The sequence below is a fragment of the Fringilla coelebs genome (assembly GCF_963513975.1).
Source record: "Fringilla coelebs genome assembly, chromosome: 2".
In the NCBI taxonomy this organism is placed as follows: Eukaryota; Metazoa; Chordata; class Aves; order Passeriformes; family Fringillidae; genus Fringilla; species Fringilla coelebs.
Window position 1 is genome coordinate 75,291,220 of NC_140029.1, and position 18,410 is coordinate 75,309,629.

At 39.0% G+C, this 18,410-nt stretch overlaps 1 protein-coding gene across 1 annotated transcript in view; it reads left to right on the plus strand.

Moving 5' to 3' along the window:
* GUCY1A2 (guanylate cyclase 1 soluble subunit alpha 2) overlaps positions 1–18,410 on the plus strand; it is a gene marked incomplete at both ends in the record, with an annotated part of 134,249 nt that overhangs the window by 88,602 nt on the left and 27,237 nt on the right. The window contains one exon of the mRNA XM_084200969.1: positions 3,383–3,526. Coding sequence (XP_084057095.1) covers positions 3,383–3,526 — 144 coding nt within the window. The remainder of the gene's footprint in view (positions 1–3,382; positions 3,527–18,410) is intronic.

Sequence of the window (18,410 nt, forward strand, 5' to 3'; positions counted from 1 at the left end):
CTTTAGAGGAGGCTTTTGAATAGCAGTGTAAGTAGCTGCAGTGCTTCCTGGATTCTTCATTTGTTAGTTAAGAATAAAAATTCTGTTATGCAGTTTTTAGAAACTGGTCTTTTTCTTGAAATCCAAATTCAACTTCTCTTCTATGGTACTGTGTATAATTCCCAATTAATGAAAACTCCAGAAGCTGGCTATGGTAAGTGTAAATCAGTGAAAACAGATGAAAAGTTGGTAACAGTAGGCCTGGTAATCAATGAGTAGCTAGAACTATTAGGTGCAGTAAGAAACTATAATTTAATTACAAAAAAAAATATTCTGAGTCTTATTAATGGTAAACTGTCAGTCATATGCCAAAACAGCTTTAGTATTTAGGACAGAATATATTTCCCTTTTTTAAAGAAGCAGGATAAGGCATTCCAGTCTTAAAAGGTTGAAAGCAAAATATCTTTTCCTGCATATGTATCTAGGAAGAATATAAAAATCGAATTTAGTACTACTAATGCATCTTAAAAGTCACATTACAAAGTCAAAAGCTCAGAATCTAGTTTATCACATGGTAGAGATTTACTCTGGAGTTTTATTGCTATATATCATCATCTCAAAAAGTATCAAATAGATCTGGGTGCAGCAATTTTTAGACACTTTGAGTAGTGCCTGCCTTTTCTTTTAATCCTATTGGCGTTGGGAGTGGGTTGCTCTCTGGTGTGCACAGTTTCAGGATCTACCCAGATGATACTTTGGAGCAAGCTATGAGCAGTACTTAGTATCCCATCCCTGGAAGTGTTCAAGGCCAGGTTGGATGGGGCTTTGTGCACCCTGGTCTAGTGGAAGGTGTCTCTGTCCATGGCAGGGGAGTTGAAACTCAGGTAAGAGACATAAATAAGTCTGAGTGCAGTTTGTGTGTTTATAATGGGTTAAATTATACTCACATCAATCAGGCTTCTTTGTTTACAATCAAAATGAAATCCCAACCAAAACCATTCAATGATTTTATGACTCCATACAAGTGGATCAAATGCCAATGCCATGAACAGTCTGAACTACAACTCCTGGAACTTTAAGAAGATTGGTCAAATCTGGCTTTGAAGAAGGATGGAACCAAGGTTAAAGTTTGGTGGAGGTACTCATAATGAAAATTTCAGCTTAAATGCTTATCTGGGGAAAATCCTGGAAGTGACTGAAAACAGTGTTACAGAATGATAAACCATTAGACAGGCCTGTCAGAAGTCATCACATTCAGGTTAAACTACCAGGCCTGTCTAAGCAGTCGTGGTCCTTCCCCTCCTTCTCCAGTATTGCTGTCGGATGAACTCCATAGGGACAAGCACTTTAAAGAGTAATGGCATTATTATAGTTTTTATTTTTGTACAAAGATGAATATGAGGCAGCTTCAGTCCCATTTTTCTGGTAGTACAGTACATTCAGTGTGTGGAATTCAGCTTTGAAATTACAGCTATGGAAATTTCCAAGGGGGAAGAAGCTAACAAAATAAGTAGTTTTGTCTGAACACTGCAGGAACAGTATATGATCCCACATCTATGCAACCAACTTTAGTGGAAAAGCAATTCTGAAATTAGGCCATTCAACAAGGAGCAGAATTTGTGTTTAATTTTTGTATTTGACATCATAGACTCATAGTAACTCCTTTGAGTCTGTTCCTACTGATGTTTATTCATGATTTTAAAGAATAACAATGGATTTCTGCTAATGCTTCCTTCCAATTTAGAGCATTTTTAAACACCTGTTTCTTCCAGACTGTCTTTTTAACTTCTGATACTACTTCTCACTATGCTTGTTTGTCTTTTTGCCCAGTTTCTACATTTTTCACCAGCCACTGATATATTCTTGCCCACCCATTTATCTTTTGAAAAACAAACTCCTGAACTGCATGGCATTGGTAGTGTCTGCTTCTTATGGACAGACATCCTGAGATAGAGCAAGCAGGCAGGCAGCAGTATTGATTGCTCCTACATGTTTTGTTCTGTATACAAGTACCATTAGGAGCTTTCAAAGGTGTTGAAGGAGCTCTAATGGCTGTCTCAGCTCAGGAGAAACCTTCAGCTTCTTGTCTATATTTACATCCTCCTGCACTGTCAGCCAGAAGGGTTAAGGTGGCAAACTTCACAATGGGCTTGCAGCAGATTAAGTTTGGTGGTGGGAAATATTTGCTCAGCCTGTTCTAGGTTCATGCTCTGGGTACATTTACATGTGATGCTTACTATTTCAGGTACTGTTTGTATTGAGATACTATTTCCAGTTTATCAAGACTGGAAATTAATCTGAGAAGATCCAGGCCTAGTACTTAGTAGATTCTCTGCAGAGAGATGAATCAGCTATATTTATTCTCTGAATAACTCCTTTCTCAGTGCTTGCTTTCTTCTCACCCTAGTCTTTGCTGAAGCATTTTATGGCATTCCTGTAGTGTTGTGTGCAGAATGAAAGCCAGATTAGTTATGTTACAAAACCTCAGCTAATCCTTGAGGTCTGCTTGGGCTCATGTTAATGGATTTTGTGTGAGAATGTTACAGATGTGTGAGCAAACAGACTGCAAAACACAATGCTGTAAATAAAGCTGCAGGCCTTGAGGGCTGCAGTGTTTTTCAGGCTGTCTTCATCCAGAGCCAGAGGGGTTCTGCAATTCATTGTGCTCCCACTTCCTCCTGGGAGCCAGCTCTTTTTAAAGCAAATCAGGATAAGAGAGCAGTAAGGCCTCAGCAGAAGAGACCAGAGGGGTCTGTCTGCTGAACTTCATGGCTGCAGGTAGGGAATGCAGAGTAAGACATCCTGCATGGTAGAGAGAGACATCAATTCCTATTTGAAAATAAGGGACAAAGGTGCAGGCAAAAGTCTGTAGCAATAGCATCTCTTCCTGGTAAATTATACCAGCAAGAGCTACCCGCTAATGAGAAGTTATATAGTCTTCACTGTTTTTTATGGTGATGTTTTGCTTTTTGCAATTCTCTTCCTGATATAATTTTCTAGCATATCAAATACTAATTACGAACTATAATTATGTGGCACTACTCTTACCCAACAGCAAACTCAGCCAGGATAGTATGAAATGAAGCTGCAAGTGATTTCTCATTTAGGAAAATGCAATTTTCTGTGTTGCTGCTGTGGGAGAATGTTGTCATATCTCAGTTGATGCCATACACTGTTCTAGACAGCCTTCTTTGGTTATTAGGTGATAAACCTCTGTGCTGTTGCTTGTTGGGTTTTCACTGTACCTGTTTGCAGACTCAGGTAATTATGCTCTTTTGTGTAATTGCTTATTTATGGATGTTTTGCTCACATGTTTTAAGCAGTGCTGTTTGATTGCAGCCCTAATGGCAGGGTTCCCCTCTCATTATCACACCATAACTCCGGGTTTCTCTGATTGCTGCAGGTGGAAACAATAGGTGATGCGTACTGCGTTGCAGCAGGGCTCCATAAGAAAAGCCTTAGTCATGCCAAAGCCATTGCCCTGATGGCACTGAAGATGATGGAGCTTTCAGAAGAGGTTCTTACTCCAGATGGAAGCCCAATTAAGGTAACCCCTTTGCTATTTATTCTCAGCTAGGCAGTGATGCATGGACCTGCTTCCATTTCATTGTGTTCTCTGCCAGAGAGTTTACACTTGCATCACTATGTCTGCAGCTCTGACTTCTCCACATTGGTGTAAAACTGCATAAAGGAAGAATCTATGAACTGCCTGCTCTTTCTCACTGTTAATGTGCTTCCTTCCCATGCTATGCCATTTCCGTTCCCTACTTTGGTACAGCCGAGGAAAAACCAGATGTCTTTTTGTAACATTTTCAAGTTCCTCTGCTGTTCTGCTTCTTTTGGTCCTACACCAACATATTTAAAAGAATACCATTCTGAAAAAATATGTTGGACTGTGTGTCGTGAAGAAAATTCTATTAAAGCTTCATGTGAACATTCATTGAACACAAAATAAGCATTAAAAGACTGAAGATACCAGAAGACAGATAGCATTTTCAGTTTTGATATAAAACTATTTCAAAGAGATGTTAATTTAATCCTACTAAAATATATTTAGTATATTAATATATTACATCAATCAATTTTTGATTGATTTTAATTGCTTTTCCAATAACTACAGGCAATTCTATGTGCTAACTACACTGGTATGTGCTGGGAGAGCTGTCTTCCAGAGCCTCTTCGTATTTTCACTTTCTTTTGAGTCATTGCTTCAATTGTAGGGAAATTTTGAAGGTGTATGTTTTACTCTGAGACTCACTTTTTGTGGCTGTTTTCTTTACCACATATTATTTTTCAGAAAATTCCTCTCATTTTCACTGTCTGCATGAGAAAACCTGTAAAAGAATGACATAAAGACATTGTAGAGGAAATATGTATAGAATAAAATGCTGGGAATAACCAAATATTTTCAAAAAGTGCGAATAAAACTCCTTTAGAATTCAGAAGAAAAAAGTTCATCATACTTAAAGTAGAGGTTCTGAGAAGCTCATCATAATTTCTTAAATGTTCTGTTTTCAATTTTGGATGTAATAGATTTCAGGGCAGGCAGAATGGTGATATTGTAGAATGTTGTTACCCATCTACCTAACCTGGAAGCTGTGCTTGAAAATAAAGCTTATCTTTCATAGAGGCATACTCTGATTTGTTTTAAAGTTTATTAAGATTAGGGTTCCTCTCATGTGACTATCTTTACCCTGTAAACTACTGCAAAAAGGACTTTTGGAGAAGTCTACTTTAGTTTGTCCTAGTTTAGATGTCTACTCTAGGATGAGATGAATCACTCCCTAAAAATGTGTGCTTTTTTAGTTGTCTGTAAGGGAGATCTATGTACTTAACCTAAATGTGGATGTCTATGCTGTGAGCTTCTACACTCTGTCACATGAGTCCTCCTACAAGTGGCAAGGAATGCATAATTTTTCCTAGTGGCTGTGTCAATGATCATCATAATTAAAAACATACTCATAATTTCTAAATTCAGTTGGCATGACTTTTGCCTTCCAGACAATGTTAAATTGGCTAGAGTGATCCCTATTTTTGTTAGTCAGCAGTTTTTCACTTAAAAAAAACCATGAAGGGGCCCATTGTGCCGCAGATTCCCGTTAGCAAATGTTCCATGTGCATTAAAATGTCTTAAAGCAGCATCAGGGGAAGTTCAGATTGGATATAAGGGAGATGTGGTCAAGCATTTGAACGAGGTTCTCAGGAAAGTCATCATGGCCCCAAGCCCATATGTGTTTAAGTTCTTGGACAGCTCTTAAATAGATTTCTTAACTTTTAGGTTGCCCTGTGTGAAGGTTTATGGAATACATGTATTTTCTAAATTACTTTGATGGATGTATTTTGTTGTCATCTCAAGGCTGAATTCCCCAGAATGCAAGGATTTACTTTTTGTGGTTCTTGAAATGTTCATCCCTGTGATAGCAGTGAATATCTTATTAAGTGACACTTCAAGTCTCAAAAAGTTAGGATGAAAAAGTAAATGAATAAATTTAAAAAAATACCATATCGCATAAACAGGAATTTAGGATGAGATTTTCACCTATCAAGTGCATTAGTGGATGATGAAATGAGGCTTGTTATCTGAGTATGCAGTTATCATATGAAGGTGATCATTGTAGTGATAACAATAATAACTTCTTTGTACAACCATGTAGACTTAATGAAAAATCTGCCCCTTAGAGCCATGCTAGTGTGGGCAGTGAGCAGTGATGTGTTGGATCCCTGGATGCTGAGAATTTTAAACTTTCTGTGCTGAAAGGCACAGACCCACAAGAGAGCACTGCATTTGACCTGAGGCTGTGGAGAAGGTTTCCAAAAGTGATTAATAGCACTGGGATTATGGGTGTGTAGTTAGTTAGATGTGTGTAATATCACAGGGTGGAAAACTTAGTTTGGGGTGTTAGAATATAGTAATAAATATGAAGCAAGATGGAGGTTTTAGGGTGGAGGCAGTCAGTTCTTCTTTACCTTCTTCTTCTTCCTTCTTCCTGGGTTTGGGTGATGTTTGGTAATTGGACAGAAAAGTCTGCATTGCAGGCTTTGAGGGATCAGTTATTGGGTTAAAAGGGAAAATAATCCAGGTGTCAGTTCTTAACTGGACAGTTTAGTCTTAAAAGACCTTGTAACAAGAGATAGTTGGCCATTTTGTGCCTTGCTGATGAAAGGCTGCAGAACTCATGGTTGTGAGGCTGTTTCACTGATAAGAAATAATAAACACCTGAGTCTGAACATGAAATACTGTCTCAAGTGCCTTCAATCTGGACCCCAACAGAGGTAGAAAAAACAAGCAGAGAACCCACATGATGGACCTCAGGATGGTGGCCAGGTGTAGGAAGCAGGTCTGGTTTGTATCCAGACGATGCTCCCTGCTCTGAGTCAGAGTTCATAGCACGCTGATGAGAGCACCGTGGTGTGCAGCTGACACCTACTCAGGCATTTGGCACTTCCAGCAGAGCCAGAGGCAGCACAAATGCATAAGGAGGACGGGGACTCTGTGCCAGAGTCCTTATACCTCCTTACACCCATGTGAGCAGCCTGGGACTTGAAGGGTAATGAGAAACTGTTATTCTGCAGAAAGAGAGAGCGAGCTGTATTATAGCAAACACACAAATCCTATCATCGATGTTGTAACACGCCTGCCCTCTTAGAAAGAAATATTTGTAACAGAAAATGGGCTGATCATTCCCCTGTGAGTGATGGAGGATGCCTCAGGTCCCTGTGTGATTTTTTTAAACTCAGTTCTACTAGAGGCAAAATCCCGTTACTTTAGAATGAGCTAAAGCCTTAGTACAAAAGGGGGACTTTTGCTTCAGACGCTGCATGTAGAATTTGATGTACATTTTTACTCTTTCAGCATAAAATTTTACTTTGGAACCACTCTTTGATTTATATTCTGTACAACTATTTATATGTAGTGCTTTATGACTTTAGTCTGAAAATATTGATTTAAAATTGCCTCCTACATTTAAGTGAGTGTTACTTGAGTATAGGATGTGCTTCGTACTTTACTACATTTTTTTTAGATAAAGTGGAATTACATTAATTTTAATAGCTAGAGATAATACTGTAAGAGGAATTCTCCAGGGCATTGACCTTCAGTGAAAGGTTGCAGTGCAGATATGGAATTCCTAGAGAATATTATTACTTGGATAACTTTTTATCATGCTTCAAAGCTTACCTAATTAATCAGTGTGTGGTGTACATCCCAAAGAAAGACCTCCTTTTCAGTTTTTTTCAAAAGGCTTGCTGTGACAGAACATACCTAGTTTCCACTAATGAGATTTCCTGAGAGAAAATTATCTGCTTATTTTTCTGGTGTATGAAGGTTTATGTAATAGGGTCATGAAGAAATAAGAACGGGGAACTTAGAGGAAAAGTAAACAATTTACATGAAGCTGCTGAAATTAACTGCAATTATTTAGATAAATTGTGTGCAGGTGTTCTTGTCTAAAAAATAACAGTTGAGCCCTACCACTGCAATTCAAAACACATTGCAAGATGTTTTGCTACAGCAGAAAAATTTCATCTATATTTGAAATTATTTATGTTACCATAACATGAGAATTAGACCTGCAAATACTGTAATCCAAAGCCGAAGCAAATACATGCCCCTACCTTTCTTTTTGCTCACTTTCTCATGACTAGTTTGTGAAATACTCTAGACAGAGCAGTGCAGAACATTTCTAGCCGATAATGGCTTCAATGTGATTAATTTATTCTCAGGTGAGGTAGATGGGACCTTGCATTTGCACAGCACATAATCTGGTACTCGGCTCAGTTGTTTCTTTATTATCACTTGAAGCTTCTAACCTTCAGATGTGCATTGCCAAAGCTATTTTATTATTGGATTTGTAGGCTGCACTCAAACAGTGTAGGCATTTAACATCATCAAATTTCAAACACTGACAGTGTGAACAGGTATGGCTAAACTTGTTACTGTAGCTCCCTCTTAAATGAAGAGTAATTTAGTAAATTTAGTCTGTATTCATCTGAAATGCTTGCAGTGTCTAATTTAGGATGAAATATATGAATTAATATTTGTCAGGTAAGTCCTGCCTCAAGAGTGAACAGGTTGATGACCTCTAAGGATGGATGATCCCACTGGAAAGAGCTGAACTGAAATGGAGGTTGACAACTTTGATCAGTCACAGCTTTTCCATTTGAATTTTAGATGTGATTCAGACTTTCTATACTTCAACTTTCCATAACAAATAAAGCTTTATGGGTAGAGCCATTAGTTTAGCATGCCTAAGATGTATGACCTTACAGCCATGCAGCTGCATTAGTTTTGGTTTATGTTGTCTATTTAAATACCTGTGATCACAATGACTGAAAAAATGAAAGCCTGAGTTTGATAAACCTCTAATCTCTGCTTGCCAAGTTGTAAATTTTAACTGGAATGAACTCTGACTTGTGAGTAAGGGCACACTCACAAGTCAGAGTTCATCCCAGTTAAAATCAATCAGAAGAATCAAAAGGGCTCTGTAGATTGTAATGGCTTATAGCCACAGTGGGTGACACACTTTCCTAAATAACATGGAAATGGGCAATGAATGCATACCATCTTCTGCTGGTTCATTAAGCATTGCCCTTTGTATTTCAGTGATATGCCACTTGGGTCCAGGACCCACATAGGAAGTGCCAACATTTGTTTGTATAAATGGGATTTCTGGTTTTTAAGTGAAGGGGCCATTCCCAAAAACAATGAGAGAGAGCAGCAGGTGTTGTCTGTGTAATCCTTTTCAGTGTTTCTTGCCTTGCTTATTATTCAGGCTGTGGTGTGCTGGTTTTATAACAATTTAATGGTTCTATCCCAAAGTACATCTTTACGTAAGCAGCAAAAGGTTGTCTGGTTTGTTTTAAGTTGTGAAGGGCTGACTGCTGATGCAGGCATTCTCATCAGCCCTGTGTGAAAAGCTGCTGCCTTACTGCAATGCTCCTTGCTCCATCTGTGGTCTCCTAGCAACTTTGCCTTGTACCTAATGTCTACATCAGACTCTGGAAGGTATATAATATTCTACTTCAGCCTGCAGAACTGGAAATTAGAAATATCCTCGTGTTGAAAGGAAAAAAAATCAGAAACAGTTCCACAAAAGAAACCTTTGCATCAAGAGACTTTCAAGAGCTTGTAGTTTCACAGGTTTGCCAGCATTAGAGCATCACAACAGTTTTGGGGAGCATTCAGAGCTGCATGTCAGGGAAGCTTGGTACTTTTTCTTGACAGCATGCTTGGGAGATGGTGAGACAAAGTCAGCCCTGGTGATGATTCCCTGGACGTGGGAGAGTTCATGATTGCACTTCCTCAGTTTGGCCCAGTGCCTTTGGAAATGTAAAATGAGAGGAGCTGATTGAAGCATATTTCCCCAGGAATGTGGGAAATTGAAAGTTTTGTTAGACTGCTCTAAAGGAAAAGTCACTTTCCTCAGCCCTACAGTCATTTTCACTCAACTGCTTCCTTTTGTGTGATTTTAGTAGTGATCTTTAAAAATCCCAAACCACGCCCATTATGTGCTACATCTTTTCTTTTGAAGGGACTTTGTCAAATACAGTTATATTTTATACCCGCTGTAGGACAGTGTTACTGCATGCGTTGCCGTATCATGGCGAAGTGGGGTTGCAGTAACATGGCAAAGCGGGTGCACAGCAGCAGCTTTGTGTAAGAATCTGCTCTGAAAAATTAGACTGGCACTTTGTCTGCTGAAGAGGGAAGGTTCCCAAAGGGTTGTTAATTCTTTCAGATGGCACACATTTCAGTTCTTAGGTCAAGTCTACAGCAGATGCTAAAGGAATATTTTCAAAGCTATGAGGACTTGATTCTGTGCATCCTAAGGATCCACCTGCTCAGGCAGTGGCATCATATTGGGATTGGCAACCTAGTGTAAGCCAAACTTGAGTAAACTAGAAAACTATGGAGACCTTTTTTTTTAATGACTGCTGGGAGAGAGAGACCTAAAGGACAAGCAAGGAGCTAATTAATAATGTGAGAATCAGCTGAGAAGAGGTTTTGGCATTAGACCTGGCCATTCTCCTCTCATGCCATGTGTTTTCTGACATTTTGGCTCTGGCAAGTAGGAAGCACAAGTGCCATTCCATCTCTACTTGACCCTGTGGCAGAGCTAAAACACGTTTGTAGAACCCAGGGTGGTTACCCAGGGCACCTTGTGAACTTTCCCACTATTTATTAGTTCACAGTGATTGCTACATGTTCCCAGCTCTTTGACTCACAGTATGTAGGTCTAGCTGCATATGGAAAAATCTCTGTAATTCAGTCATGCTTCCTGTTCCTCAGGGGAGACTAAACCTTGCTGTGATGGCTGCACCTAGCTTGTGACTTTGTCCAGGTGCTTCACAGGGACATTTTCTTCTCTAGGAGCTATAACTACATGCACAGGGAAAACCAGCAAGGATTTCAAGGATTAAATCCCTGCAGGGAGAGGGAGCACAGGATGTGATGCTGGGTTGTGGGGTTAGCTTTGAGGTCACGGTGTGACATCTCTCACGGTTCAGCAGTCATTCCAAACACAAACGCCTCCAACTAACACTCCAGATGTCTGGCTAGTGGTAGAACTGGTTGGGAATTTTCCATAGGAAACACTTTTTGGCTGAGGACACTTTATGATAAAAAACAAATTACCGGGCATATGTACCAGCTTTTGTTAAATCACTGATCAAAACTCACTTCAGAGTACTAAATACCAATAGTTACTGTGACAGCAACCTGGGGAGAAAAAAACCCAGAACCCTAAAGAGAGTAAAGCATTAAACTCGTATCCATTATGAGGAAAAAGACCTCTGCATTCTCATTTATCTAGGATGGAAGATATTTTATGATACAGTTTTGCCCCTGGGCTTGGGTTGGGACATTTTTTGCAGCTTCCAGAACTTCACATTCTGGCTTTGACTGTTACAGTCAGTGGAGGACTCCCATGCTAAAGCTGAAATTTAATGTTGTTATTATTGTACATTGACTCTTCATTCAGACAAAATCAAGCAATAATAACAATAGAAACGCAACCCTCCAGGTGAATAAATAATTAAATCTGTGCTGTATACAGCATTTCAAAAGGTTGATATTGTTGCATCTTTATGAAGGGAAGAATAGACAAAAATCTAAATTTAGAATTGCAGCATGTACAATCATGTTATATGTTTATATATAATAGAGATATTAAGTTTGAAATAATTCATGAATATTTAAAGAACTGGGCTAGGGAATCCATGGTAGCAGAGTGCTGAAATTTTATTTCTCTTAAGTCCTAAATGTATGTTCTCTTCTTCCATTGGTATGTTTCCTGTCATATAAAAATTTAAAAGTCTGGTTTCCACTGTACTACAAGAGGATTTTTCTTATCTCCTGAGATGGAGAAGAGATAAAAAACATGACACAAAAGTTGAAAAAAGTAGTGATATGAGCATACACAAACCTTCAAGGACTCGCAGAAGATAAGCAGTAATACACTGAGAAACAGCACAGACTATGCATAAAAATAGTGCTTGATTGGCTTTTATGCAGTAAGCATGACCAGAAAATGCTAGCCTTGAATTGCTGCCTCACTGGGTTAATAGGCACAGGTGATCCCAGAGGCCTCAGAGGGAGATGCAGAGATGAAAATGCCATGCCCTTTAAAGCTGTAGAGGTGGTTGCTGCCTCAATGTCTGTTTCCAGCTGCTGAGATGCTGTCAGGCAGCTGCTGCCCTGGGCTGCATTGCTCCAGCATCTGCCTCTCCCTTCAGTGACTGAGCTGTCAGCACCTGCTTTGTGGTCTGCCTGCTTGAAAATAAGGAAGCCTATTCTGTCCAGTCCTGGTGATATTTATTTACTGTTGTAATCTCAGTTATGTACATTCTCTTTTCTAAACTGGTCAATATGTTGCTTTGGAACCACCAGTAAATCACTTGATACCCAGTTTCTGTCTCTTCCCAGAGTCCCAACAGTTTAGTCACCTAATCCAAATGGCTTTCTTATCTGGAGTCAGAGTGTACTATAAATTGTAAGTTTTGGTAGTGAATAGGGCAGATCTACTTCATCCTCACCCTCCCCTAGAAGAAAGAGATGGTATTGTACCTTGCAGCAGTGTGCAAAAGTAACACATCCTCCTGGATAATGCAGCTTGGGCATCTGTGGGCTAGGTGACAATGCTAACATAGCTCCTTCTGTCATCCAGATGCAGCCTGGATGGAGAAAAAGATTCAAGGAAGAGCCTTGTCCCATCTACACCTTCTGCCCTCTCCATTGTCTGCTACTGAATGAGTAGTTTTGTATAAGGTGCAGCTGGAACTACAAAGAAAAAAAAAAAAAAAATTGAGTTGAGCAGTTGAGCAGGTTTCATAATGCATGACTTCTGTTACACATTTGAAGGGTGTTCTCCTCTCCACAACCTATTAGTTCCTATTAGTTCTCTTGTCCCTTTAATGCAATTTTTCTAGGAGGATTATGTCACTGGTAGAAAGGAAGAGCACCTTGGTTCTCCCTTTCTTTCCTGACTCTGGATTACAAGCAGAGCCTTTCCCTGAGTCCCAGAGGAGCTGCCTGTGCGTTGTCTCATGGAAATCAGGGTTTTTGTCAGCCCCAATGGGTAATCCTGTAGAAATGTTAACCTTTATGCAGACCTGGCTGATACTCTGGCATCCACAGGTACAGCATTTTTAGGACCAGCTGGCAGCATCTGCTCTGCAAGTTTAAGAAGAAAGTGCATTTGTTAATGGCAGTTCACTACCTGGCTTCCTCCATTCTCTCAACATGCACAGTTCAGAGAGGAAAAGTCAAAGTCTGCAGTTTTAAGCACCAGTTAAGAAACCCTATGGCATAACTGTTGTCATTATTCTGAGCTAAACAGTGAGTCATTGCACTGTGCTATATTTGAGTGAACAGTTCAGATGAGGGGTGGATGCTGGAGGATTGTACTTGGCCTTCTGTTTGGAGCTGACAAGTTCAGCAACATTGTTCAACAGTTTCAGAATAGTTTAGTTCCCTAAGGAAGAATGCATTTCCTGTCATAAATACATCCATAAACTAAATGTTTCATGGTATGTCAGCTTCCTCTCATATGAGACATGGAGTGTTTTGGAAAAAATGCCAATACTTCCAAGGGATTTGCGACAGCCTTTTCTGTTCAAATACCTCCTTTAAATCTAAACTAGGGTAAAAGTAATTCAATGCAAATAATCCTTTTCAGAGACTTTATGTTGAATAATTTGGATTTTTTTTTAGCATAAAAATCTCCATATTTATATTGGATTTTGGTTTTGCTTGAGTGTTTCAAAGAGAGAGGAGAGGAGAGGCAAAAGCATTAGTTTTGAATGGAGGAGGAGGGAAAATAAGGCACAAATAATCTGAGGAAGTTCAGTCCTACCATGTGACCTATTTGATTGCAGCAATAAAAAGAAAGGGGGAAATGGTATAAGGAAAAGTGGATTAAAATATACAAGGATTTCTCCACCTGTCAGAACTTGGAGGGATCAAAGTGATCATTTTCTTGAAGGAAAACCTGATTTTTGTCTAGCTTTGGAGCTTCATTCCAGGAAAAGAATCAACCCTGAGAAGGACGATCGGAAGAGATGTATTTCTGAGATCTCATTTTACCCTCCTGCAAATCTCCATGCCATAAAGTAAAAGCTCTGGGTAATTTCTTGCTGAGATATAGTTTTCCTAGATGAATAAGATATTTCTTGACAATTAGCTAAATATCCTAATTCTTTCACCATTATTTTTATATCTAAAATGACAAAAACTGATTGTAACAAAGTTGTCAAAAATAAAAAAATCATAGAACAACCTTTAAGGTTGGAAAGGATTTCAGAAGATCAGCTGGTTCAATTTTTTGTGCCCAGATGACGTTATTGACCACCCTGTCCAAAGACAGCTTGAACACCTCCACTGATGGGGACTTCACCACAGACCTAGGGATGTTGTCCCAGTGAGTGATTGTTCTTACTGTAAAAAAAATTCTTCTTATGTTGAGATGAAACCTTTCCTGGTGCAGGTTGTGCCTGTCACCCCTTTTCTTGTCCATGTGTCCTCTGTGACTTTTTGTCCTGTTTGTACCTGCCCTTTAAGTCCTGGAATACTGTGATGAGTTTCCTCCCTTCGGTGTCTCTTCTGCAGGGAGAAAAGGCCCCACTCCTTCAGGCTTCCCTCTCAGGGCAGGCTCTCCAGCCTGATGGTCATCTCTGTGTTTTTCCTTTGGACCCTCCAGTTTGTCTGTGTCTGCTGAGCAGCAGGGCCAGCCCTGGGCACAGTGCCCTGGTGCAGCCTGACACAGGCTGAGCAGAGTGGGATGATGATCCTCCATCTCTGCAAGGATGCCCCTGTGGATGCAGCCCAGGATCCAGCGTGCCTCTGCTGCTGCAGCAGTGCACTGCTGGCCCTGCCAGCCTGTCCACCAGGACCCCCAGATCCCTTTCAGCAAGGCTGTTTCCCAGCCAGCCGTGCAGATCCATGACTGAGCTCTTTAGTTATTCTGGCCCAGGTAACGTGATGATAGGTTTACATTGTTAAAATTCGATGTTCATCTGGGAGACATAACATGTTCTTTACAACAGCGTGTATTTTCACTTTTCTGTAGACATAGTGACACCTCTTACAAAAATTTAAATGGAAAGTGAGTAATTAATCCCTATGTGCCTTTCTGAAAAATTGTCTTTTCTCTCATCTCTCTTTAGAATACCTGTTTTTCTTTCTGTGACAACTTACTTTGTAGTAGTAGGTCCATTTGTGCTGCATTTTTAAAAATGGATGAAAAAAATTAGTAAAAACCTTTACCAGAAGAAAAAGAATCCTAAAAATAGGGAGATTTTTTAAACTGCCATCCAGTTCTTTGGGAAAGGAACTAACTGCTGTTGTTACTACTTTACTACTGTCATTTCTGCATAGTGGCGCCCACTCTGTAGCCACAAACAACATTTTGCAGAATTAGAGTTACTGTTTCCTTTGGGAACATCAATATGATTTACTTAAAAGAAGCAGACTTTTACAAAACCTTAAATTGAAGAAGTCTTTTTTTTCTTGACTGAGCTATGACAGTGAGAACAAATATATAATATGAAATGACACATATTTTTCTCTGTTATTCCACTAAGTGTTTCTGTGAGTTTTTTTAATAAATGCTATGATCTCAAGGTGTTATGATAGTCAGAAAATAATTGAGCTTTGTGGTCTGAAAATCAGGTATCTGGGGGCATTTCAAGTAGGACAATGAGAACCACTACACACTCCAAACTTTAAAGTAGATAGTACACTCAAAATTTTGTATTTATAGTCCCTGTTATAGGACTTTGATCTTTTATTTGTTATTTCAGTTTGCATCTGTGTATGTTTTTTCATCTTTCCCTGTTTACAGGCCATCTTGCTTACTTATAAAGTTTTGAAAATGTGATCATCTCACAGCACACTGGTTGCTTAAACTTAGAGAACAGCTTCATTGTTCAGATGTCTTTTTGACCAAAATGCCTATTTATTTAATCAAATACGGTCCAGTGTTTATAGATAATTTCAAACCTGGTTTACCTAACGACACATTTGTAAATGTAAGTGCTTTGGGAGCTGAACTCAGATCTTTTTATTTGAGTAGAAAATCTTTTGCATTTAGCTACCTTTGTTCAGACTTGGATTTTCTTAGGAGAAACTGTCATTTCAGTTCACAGATACTGAAAGGGATATAAATAAAGACTGAACAGTTTCTTCTCTATGTTACAAGTCTATTTGTCTTCAAAAATTTGCTCATGGTGGTTATTCTTAGCTTATACTCACCAAGACAACATGAAATTTTGTGACCCTTTTCCTTTATAAACTCTGAAATACTAATTAATTTCATTACATGCTAATTTTAGCATGGACAAAGCTTTTTAGTAGGATGCGGACTGACTGTTTAATTATTTTTAACTCCAAAATATTAGTCTCCTTTCACTTTGAATAATGACTTTTTCAAAGGTAAAATTAAAGATGACATGGAGTTCAGACTTAGGGGGTTTATTTCTGTATGTATTTATCGCAAAATTCACATCTCTTAGAAAATTATTTGATGTTCAAATTTACTGTCTCACTTTTCTTAAATTTCAATGAGAAAAAAAGCACGATTGCATCCTGTTTAGCACTGCCTGGAACCTTTTCTCTATCTTAACTAGGAAAAAAATCTTCAAAGGCTTCAGTGAGTCCTTCCTTTAACCCCATCTGTCTCCAGGGTACCATCCATTGCATACTGGGCTCTCTGTTATGTCTGCTTCCAAGGCCACTGTACTGCACTAGATGCTCTTTTGGTCTGATTCAGTACAGTTGTTCTTACATTCTTATCTAATTTATTGCCTGTTCCTAGTCACAGATCTCTGCAGCTAAATGTCAACTCCTTTTTTTTCTGAAGGAATGACATATTTAATAGCTAGGATAGCTCAGATAACAAAAGCAACAAAAATTCTGTCTGCTGTGACTGAGATCATGGTATCTATTTCAGTGTGGTTACCCTACAGATTTTTCTAGAATAGAATCATGGAATTATGGAATTGTTTAGGTAGGGAAAGACCTTTAAGATCATCAAGTCCAACCATTATCACAGCACTGCCAAGTCCACCACTAGACCATGTCTTTGTGGTTTGTTTATACATTCCCATTTCCTCCTCAACAGGCTCATAGAAAGCTTATGAAATTGCTAGTCATAAAAATATTGAGGACACTATAACATTCTTCTTCTGTTCTCAGAGCTTTCATTACCTTTGAGCATTTGCCAAAGAATTCTTAGCCTTTTTGTTTTTCATGAGCTCTTCCTTGATGTTTGCCATTTGTTGCATTGTGTATATTGGATACCTTAATTATGTGATGTTCTGCTCTCTGGACAGAAGAAAAGCTTTAGAGGCATGAGAATGAATGGCAAATAGCTAAATAATAAAGCCTACTCTTGTTCACACACGAAGGCTATTGTTTACAGGAGATGAGATTAATTTTGCTAAGATCTGTTCCCTTGTGAACCCATTGAATCAGTTTTTTGGTCTGATTGTTGATGACTAAAAAGAAATGAACAGCCATCCAGAATCAGTGGGATTGTTTGCAAATGTACCTTTTGCAGAGTGGAGGAAGGCTGTTCCCACAGTAGAACTGTCTCTCCAGTTATGTCTTCACAAATTTAGGGAGCCACACTGTACAAACAGCAATCTGTAAGACAGTCCAGAGTTTCCAGTGGGGCCAAGCATTGCATCCTGGATAGTGGTAGTGTAGGGTTGCACTTCCCTTCACACACAAGTGTGAGGTAGGTGTATGTCATGCTTATTGCTGGTTTTGACAGTTCTCTAATAATAGCCACCTGGGGTTTCATTTTTTAATTTGTTTTTGGTGAAATATTTTGCTCATATTAAACCAAGCTTTGTTGTAAATGCATTCTTTTATGGGTTTTAAAACAGATTAAGATTTCTGGTAAGAAAAAACATTATTGAGACTAGCCATTGTTTAAGGGGAGTGGGGAAAACCAAGCTTAGCCTCTATGGCTTACAGTAGAAAAAGGTGAATGTCCCACACTCCATATGAGGGAGTGCCATTAAGCCCCAAATGGCTATTCCTGAGCCTGTCACTGTTTTGTCATTTCAGTTTTGTTTCTCAGAAAAGATATTTAAGAAATGCAATGTGTACGAAACTGAATGTTTTTCTTGCTAACCCTAGTAGCAAGAATCATCAATGCACAGCCCACATAACGCTAATATTAAAATGAAATCTAAGCTTTAAACAATGTTTTGCAAGAGGAATCAAAAAGTTCCAATTTGAGAAATTGGAAAGTGAGAAATAAATGCATGTTTTAGAATCTCTTGTATGCTTAGTGGGCATCTGAATTCCAAAAAGTTACATTGTAAATGCCTCTGTTTGGAGCTATGACCAAATTGCACCAGTTGTCTGCTTTTAGTTTGGTCTTCTGAAGATCAGAAAGCAATATGGAACCCTGATGGCTTCCTGAAAGTTCTTCTGCATATGCACTCCTTCTCTCCTCTACAGAAATGGAAAAGGACCAAAAAGCCAATAGAAAAAACAACTCTGAACAGCAAATCTGCATGCATAAGAACTGAATAGCAAGTTACAGGCTGTAGAAAGCACTGAAATTTGTGGAATTTTCTGAGAGGCCTGTAATACCAGTTTTTCTGTTGCTTCCTTTCCAAGGACACCAGCAAAGAGCAAATGTTAACCGGAATTGTGTCTTCCTCAGTAGGATGTGTCCGTGTGTATGTGAATATGGGGTTGCCCTCTATGTAAAGCATTTACTTGAATTCACTCTCTTTGCAAACATTGCTAAGCCCATCTCCTGATGTGTCATAGACTCTCATGACAGAGTTATGAATAATCCAGATGCAAATGCTTCCTGAGCATATTGACAATTTAGTTGGACAAGGTTCCAAAATGACAGTGTGACTTGTTTTCTCTCATTAGTTTGGATTAACAGAAGTTGATACCTTTATAGCCC